The 8315-nt window shown below is 41.0% G+C and overlaps 1 protein-coding gene and 1 non-coding gene across 2 annotated transcripts; one reads left to right on the forward strand and one right to left on the reverse strand.

Annotated features, from left to right (window-relative positions):
• Positions 1–2399: 2399 nt before the first annotated feature.
• On the reverse strand, positions 2400–2483 carry Trnal-caa. Its single transcript has one exon. It is a non-coding gene; the product is annotated as a tRNA-Leu (tRNA).
• A 769-nt stretch (positions 2484–3252) lies between these two features.
• LOC114518566 lies at positions 3253–7362 on the forward strand. The gene has a single exon (XM_028538589.1). It carries the CDS (start codon positions 3253–3255, stop codon positions 7360–7362), a length of 4110 nt encoding a protein of 1369 aa, XP_028394390.1.
• Positions 7363–8315: the final 953 nt, after the last annotated feature.

Here is an 8315-nt window from a genome sequence, read left to right on the forward strand (position 1 = left end):
CAAGGGAGCGACATATGGATTTGGCGGGGCCGTCATCATCTTTATGACGGATGTAGCATTCCTGGCTTTTGTAATAGCGATTGCAGTCGTTACAATGAACCCATTCTACGATAGGGCATCCCTGCGTATGACACAATTTGCAAAGATTGCCACACGGGTGATCTGTGACTTTATCATAGCCTTTCTTGCACTTATCGCAATACTTTTTACGCGCGAGGAAGGCGAGCATACTGGTGATCACGTCGTAGTGGTTATCATGGTGATAGAGGTACAGGTGTTTCTCAGCTTTGGAACTGGAGTATATAAGTGCATTCAGGTGTTCTTTGGACACCACGTTGAGTTGGTATCCAGGAAGGGCCTCATCGAACTTTTTAATTTCTGGGATTCCGCAAGGCCCGAGGGGAACACCAGCAGATTCGTGGAGCCGATGAGCAAGACGGGTTTGCATAGGTCTTTGATTGTGGGCAATATGTTTGTATTGTGGGTCTTGATCATATTTTGCTTTCGCCACGATAATAACACAAGCACAACACATATCGTCCTTGTTTTTGATTTGGACGATGCATCCTTTCTTGGCCAAATAGGCCTCGAGCTTAATTACATCGCGACGTTTTCGACCGGAGCCTTGGGGCATTTCTACGTGAACGACGTTCACATTGAGGGAATCGTCCAGGGTGAATTGATCATTTGATTGAACCACTTTTTCCACTGCGGTCAGGAAACGTTCTGGGGTTAGATTATTTCGAGGGAGGAAAGGTAGGGAAATGGGCCTGTCAAGTTGGGTTGAATGCATAATGAAGCGAATCTGATCGTGGGGAGCCATGCCATCAGTAATGCGGTCAAACAAACTACGAAATGCACGATGCAATGTGGGCATAACATTCGATATACCATGCACGTCCAAGGGATTAAACTGAATCGTATAATCAACGCCTGCAAATATTAAATGCAGTACAATGTGGCTTAGCTTTTATAATTATATGGGCTCCTACCAATTATCACCAAGTGGAATGACACCTGGGTCCTAACTCTATAAGGATGTAAGGGTTTGATAATTATTCTATAAGCCATACTGTATCATGCACAAGCATCATACAAGAATAAAAAACATTGTTGATCACATGATTAAACATTAACGTCTGATTGCAGGTTAACTAGCCGCGGTGTAGGTTAACTAACCCCAAATGGATTAGCGTCACTCTAATCAGATGTTCAATCATGGCTTGAGTTTTCATCATCATTTTTTTTTTAATTTTTATTTTTAAGCACAGTACAAGACATGTTTGAACATTTGACCCTTACAAGTAAGATAAAATGAAATCAGTACCTGTTGTATTGAATTTCCTCACATTCACTTGCTTTACAGATTTGACGGTAAAGTATTCTTCAGGTTTCGCCGTTTAGCAGGCGATCCAATGTTTTCATCGTCTACGGGACGTTTTCCTTCTCCCGTTTGGCTTTCGACCGGTTCGCTTGGCATCTCATCACACAAGTTATTATCGTCAGTCCACGTGTTGGCAAATCGTAGACGCTGGGAGCCGGACCAGTTTTCGATTAGGCTACGATCGATAGCATTGTTCCTTGTCCAAATCTTTAGCCGCTGTAGCAAAATAGCTTCTTTCTCCTCAACGGTAAGATCGAACGCTTCCTGGAAAACATCAAGAGCAGCTTCGGTTTTGCACTCACGAATCATTTCAAGCATCTATAAATATAAACAAATGAAAAAAAAAACGTGAATGCAAGCACACGAAAATCATGTACGATTTTGAAAGAAAGAAAAAACCTTAAAAGAAAAGCAAACATTTTCACTTACAGGCGATACAATGTTTTCGTCGTCTACGGGACGTTTTCCTTCTCCCGTTTGGCTTTCGACCGGTTCGCTTGGCATCTCATCACACAAGTTATTATCGTCAGCCCACGCGTTGGCAAGACGTAGACGCTGGGAGCCGGTCCAGTTTTCGTTCAGGCTACGATCGATAGCATTGTTCCTTGTCCAAATCTTTAGCCGCTGAAGCAAAATAGCTTCTTTCATAAACGCGTTTGGACAAGGTCATTAACTGACAATGGGTTCAGTCATTTAGTTAATTAATGCTCAATTAGGGACGTGCCGCTGGAACTTGGCCGCTTAATGGCTCCTTTTATTGTCCTACCGTGTGCAATTTCTAATTCCGCCTAACACCTACTCGTTTGAGAAAATCGGCTGAAAGAAATATTCAAGTTGTACGAATTAATGTTGACAATTTGGTTGACAACCACGACAGCATGGCTTCAGATCATGAGAGGTTTATATCATAGCTGCCCAGGTCAATTCGTCTTAAACAAGGTACAGTTATTCTAATGATATCGCTTTCTTAAAAATTAATATCGTTTAAACTATTGCAAACATACAAAAAGCATAGTGCTAGGAGTAGGAATCGAACCCACGAAGTGCAACGCACATTAGATCTTGAGTCTAACGCCTTTACCAACTCGGCCATCCTAGCATTTTGTATTTTAAAGTGATAAATATCTAAAAAACGTCTAGTTGTTTGCGACTGGAATAAATTAACTCAAAGTTGTTATGAATACTTAATCAGTGACATAATCTTCGGGTGATTGTCGGATGCGAATCGGGTTGAATAATTAATTAGGGTTAAGGTCTTAAAGGAGCAAGGCACATCATGAATACATAATTACTTTCAGCAGGCCTTTGCATACTAATTACTTTCAGCAGGCCTTTGCATACTAATTACTTCCGTAGCCAGAGTGGGGGGTATCACTACTTTCCAGGATTTGATGATCTGGTCACCTTTGTTGACGAATGCGCTGAGTCGGCGAATCATCCTGTATATAGTAAAGATGTCTTGAAGCAAGATGTTTTGAAACGATTTGATGCCAGAGATAAGAAAAAAATCAGCGACGTTACTAAAAGCTTTGCTGCTAAGATCAAACCCCCTGAACCACCGGCTATTCCTCAACAAGGTGCAAATTCTGAAGCAAGCAAGTCAGAATATTGTCCATGGTGCAGTATAAACCACTTACTTGATGATTGTGTTGAATTCCTGAAGAGGTCTATTGATAAGAGGAAGTCGCTTCTTTATGAGAAGAAAATGTGTTTTTCATGTTATGGATATAACCATATCGCGAAAGGATGTTTGCAGAAGAAGACGTGTGACACCTGTGGTAAGAACCATCCAACTGCATTGCACATTATTGGTTTTAAATCTGCTGGCAAAAGGGAATCTTCCAGAAAATAAAGATGATGATAATGAGATGGAGAACAAAGTAAACAACGGCTGTATTGGTTTTTCAGTCAATACCGGTGATGTTAAGCAGAACGACACTAAGAACATTATATACCACGCGATTCTTCCAGTGAAAGTGAAGCAGAAAGGAAGCAATAAATCTATAACCACGTATGCGTTCTATGATAACGGCAGTGGTGGATCTTTTATTACAGAAAACCTACAGAATCAGTTGGGAATAAAAGGTGTGGAAACAGCCCTTCAACTTGGTACAATGCACGGGCAGAGCTATGTGAGATGCAACGTTCTTAACGACCTGATTGTGACGGACTTGAAGAACGAGAATCCCGTCAGAATTGAAAAGCTGTATACCCGAGAGTTCATTCCCGTTGATCATAACCAAATGCCAACTTCAGAAATTGTTGCAAATTGGCTTCACCTTGAAACTGTTGCCAAAGAAATTCCGAAACTGCAACCAGAGTTAGAGATTGGATTATTGATTGGTAGAAATTGCGTCATGGCCCACGAACCACTGAAAGTGATACCAAGTAAAAGTGACGGTCCTTTCGCTGTTCTTCTTCATCATGGATGGACAGTTAGTGGACCTCTGTGTCCAGAACAGTCGCAATCAAACACTGAGAAGGTTTGTGTCAATCGTATCACCGTACGTGAAATTCAGAGCGTGAAAGAGATCGTTACACCCAAGTCGTTGCTTGACGCGTTGGCGATAGACTTCAATGAACGCGATGTAGTTCGCGTGGATGCAGATGGAAAGAGTTTTTCCGTTGAAGATGTACAGTTTATGGAGAAAGTTGAAACTGGAATTCGTTACAACGAAGGACACTATGAAATTCCTCTGCCTTTCAGAACTAACGATGTTACGATGCCTAACAATAAAGTCCAAGCAATCAAACGAGCGGAATGGCAAAAAAGGAAAATGTTAAAGAACGAACAGTATCGACGAGATTACACGGTGTTTATGGAAGAAGTTATCGCTAAGGGTTACGCAGAGAAAGTACCTTCACCATCTTCATCTGAGAATGGGAAAGTTTGGTACATCCCACATCACGGCGTGTACCACCCGAAAAAGCCAGAAAAAATCCGCGTTGTATTCGACTGTAGTTCTCAATTTCAAGGAACCTCCATTAACGATCAACTGCTCCCTGGTCCGAACCTTACCAACACGTTAATTGGCGTTTTAATTCGATTCAGACAAGACCCAATAGCTTTCATGGCTGACATCGAAGCTATGTTTTATCAAGTGCAAGTACCTCTCAGCCAACGTGATTTCCTGCGATTCTTGTGGTGGCCCAATGGCGATTTAAACTCGAACATGCAAGAATATCGTATGACGGTGCATTTGTTTGGTGCTGTCTCCTCGCCAAGCTGCTCAAACTACGCTCTAAGGAAAACTGCGTCCGATAACGAGAAAGAGTTTGGTCAACAAGTCGCAAGAACAATTGAGCGCAATTTCTATGTAGACGACTGCCTAAAATCAAACGGAAACACGACGACGGCAATCAACTTAATTAAAGATTTACGTCATGCGTGTGCTAACGGAGGATTTCACATAAAAAATCTAGACTTGAATCATGATAAGCTTCCACTAGAACGTGCTCTTGGAGTCCATTGGTCCATAGAATCTGACACATTTGAATTTCGCATAACGTTGAGCTCCAAACCAGTTACCAGAAGAGGAATTTTGTCAACAGTGTCTTCACTTTACGATCCTTTGGGTTTTGCTGCTCCATTTACTTTGCCTGCAAAGAAGATCTTGCAAGAGCTTTGTCAATTACAGCGGTTGGGTTGGGACGACGAAATTCCACATGAGTATGAAGTTCGCTGGGCCAAATGGAAAAATGACATACAAATGATTTCTCAAGTTCAAGTCAACCGAAGTTTTATACCGCCGAGCTTTGGAAAAGTCGTGTCGAGACAGTTTCATCTATTCTCCGACGCAAGCCTTTTTGGATACGGTTCGGTGGCCTATCTTCGTTTGAAAGATGATGAAGGAAGAATTCATTGTGCCTTCCTAATGGGCAAGTCCCGTCTTGCTCCGGTGAAAGTCGTGACCATACCACGTTTAGAGCTCGTGGCGGCAGTCTTGTCCGCACGTCTGGGTCGATTGCTTACTGATGAAATTGAAGATAAGCCTGACATTAGAATATACCACACTGACTCGACTACCGTCCTCCGATACATCCTGAACGAACATACGAGATTCCATGTATTCGTAGCAAACCGAGTGCAACAGATACGAGATTTGACTGACCAAACACAGTGGAGATATGTGCAATCCAGCGACAATCCAGCAGATTACGCTTCAAGAGGACTAGACGGAAAGTCCTTTCCCCAGCTACGTCAATGGATCCAGGGTCCAGATTTTCTATGGAAAGAAGAAGCAGAATGGCCAGAACAACCGTTATCATTGAGTGAAGCATCGATCAACGATCTAGAAGTTAAGAAAGCCGTTAGCAGCTTAGCGGTTAAGGTTGACAATTCTCTGTCTTCAATCAACAAATTAATTGAATATTATTCAGACTGGTATCGCTTAAGGAAGGCTGTTGCAATAATGCTCCGAGTTCGCAAGTTGCTCAAAGAACGAAGATTACGAAACAAAGCACGTAACCTGCAACAATTGACAGTGGATGGCAAGAACCGAATCTCAAAGGGAAGAAAGCCACTACCATTAGTACCACCAATGACACTACAAGAGTTAAAAGAAGCCGAAGATGCAATTATTCGATGTGTTCAAGAACAGTCGTACGGAGAAGAAATACGAGCCATCAATGACATCATGAAATCAGATGAAACGGTAGTAAGAAAATTAGAGAAACAAAAGAAAGCTCAGATTAAGAAGACAAGTTCTATCCATCGACTCAACCCATTCCTCTCTCAAGGCATTCTTCGCGTTGGTGGTCGTCTCTCCAAAGCCGACTTGCAAGAGGAAACGAAATACCCTAGTATCCTGCCACCAAAAAATCATGTAACAACGCTTATAATTCGTCATATTCATCGCAGTTTGGGTCATGCTGGACGTGCTCACGTTTTAGCCGCCTTAAGAGAAAGATATTGGATAGTCAGTGCCAATTCAGCCTTCCGTAGCTGTCTGTACAAATGCGTAACATGTCGCCGGATCAGGGCATCACCAACTGAGCAGAAGATGGCTGACCTTCCCGTGGAACGAGTAAATCCAGTTCCTCCGTTTACCTATGTTGGCGTAGATTATTTTGGCCCATTCTACATTAAAGACAGAAGGAAAGTCTTGAAAAGATATGGAACTCTCTTTACTTGTCTCTCAAGTCGAGCGATTCATAGTCGAGCGATTCATATTGAAGTCTCTAATTCATTTGACACCGACTCATTCATCCATGCATTAAGGCGATTTGTGGCTCGACGAGGACCAGTTCAACAAATTAGATGCGATAATGGAACAAATTTCGTCGGTGCAAAATCAGAGCTTGACAAGTCCTTTGCTCAGATGGATCATTTAAGAACTCAAAGCAAGATGAATCAAATGAACATTGAATGGCGATTCAATCCTCCAGCAGCAAGCCACATGGGCGGGGTCTGGGAAAGACAAATCAGAAGCGTACGCAAGATCTTAGCTGGGATACTTCTCGAAAATGGGAAACAACTGGATGATGAGTCATTTCATACGTTACTATGTGAAGTAGAAGCTATTATTAACTCTCGGCCTTTAACTTTCCCATCCAGTAATCCAGACGACCTAACCCCAATAACTCCGAGCAATATCCTTACAGTGAAAACGAAGATAATTCTACCTCCTTCTGGTGTATTCGAACGCGAAGACCTATACGCATGTCGTCGTTGGCGCCGTGTACAATACTTAGCCAATCTATTTTGGAGCAGATGGAAGAAGGAATATTTGTTATTACTTCAACAAAGGCATAAATGGACAACAACTAGACGGAATGTAGCAGTAGGTGATGAAGTTCTTCTTAAAGACGAGAATTTATCAAGGAACGTTTGGTTGATGGGACGTGTCACTACTACAAATCTAGATTCTGCTGGGTACGTGAGAAGCGTAGTTTTAAGAACATCCAACGCAGAGCTTCACCGTCCAATTTCGAAACTGGTGGTGTTATTAGAGAAAAGTGACACCGAAGAGCTGTGAACTAGATAAGTGAACATCTTCAATTGACAGTTTTCAGTTTATTGTGTGTTATCAATATACATTATACAGTATTAATGCTAAGGTTATAAATTAAACGATGATCGTTTAAAGGGGCGAGAATGTTAATGCCACAGATCATTAATTATGGTAATTACAACCACAGTATATAAGGTGTGATGATACGAATATTTAACGTTTTTTAAGTTTGATATGTTATACCGGACAGTGTCTAAAACTAGAACTAAATATCTATGGCATACGGCATCGATGTAAGGCAATAAGGGACACAACGTAAGTTAATTCGTGATTTGTTGTAAGTTAATTCGTAGTGTATTAAGTTTATATCCTGTATTGTACATAGTTTTATATATTGTTTATTTAGTTTTTAAACCGTAAGCAACGAAGCTTATCAAATATCAGACAACACCGTTTGATGTAACTTTGTAGTATGCACGTATCGAATTTGGGTCTCTTTGTCCCTTTCATCCTGTAACAGCGAGAACAGATTACGGACTGTCGCGGTTACATTGTCTACAACAAAGCTTGTCAATAGATATATTGAAAATCAATAGTTTCAGTTAGACATTACAATGTATTTTCCTTAAACTAATGCTGGGCTACTTTTAGAGGGCTTTAGATCTCTTTGCATACAACCTTTTCACACAAACATATGTGAACCTTAAATATCTGATACCTTTTGAATAAATTAAACAGCACCTACTAATAGATAGTTCAACTATCCAAATATAGCAATTCTGTTGGTATATCTTATCATCCTTGTATATAGTGTACAATATATATTTTGTACAACAAAGCTTGTCATAGATATATTGCAAATCAATAGTTTCAGTTAGACATTACAATTATTTTCTTTAAGCATTTAATGCTGGAGTACTTTTAAAGGGCTTTAGATCTGTTTGCATACAACCTTTTCACACAAACATATGTCAACC

Source organism: Dendronephthya gigantea, unplaced genomic scaffold (genome assembly GCF_004324835.1).
Source record: "Dendronephthya gigantea isolate DGI-Jeju-01 unplaced genomic scaffold, DenGig_1.0 000011F, whole genome shotgun sequence".
Taxonomy (NCBI): Eukaryota; Metazoa; Cnidaria; class Anthozoa; order Malacalcyonacea; family Nephtheidae; genus Dendronephthya; species Dendronephthya gigantea.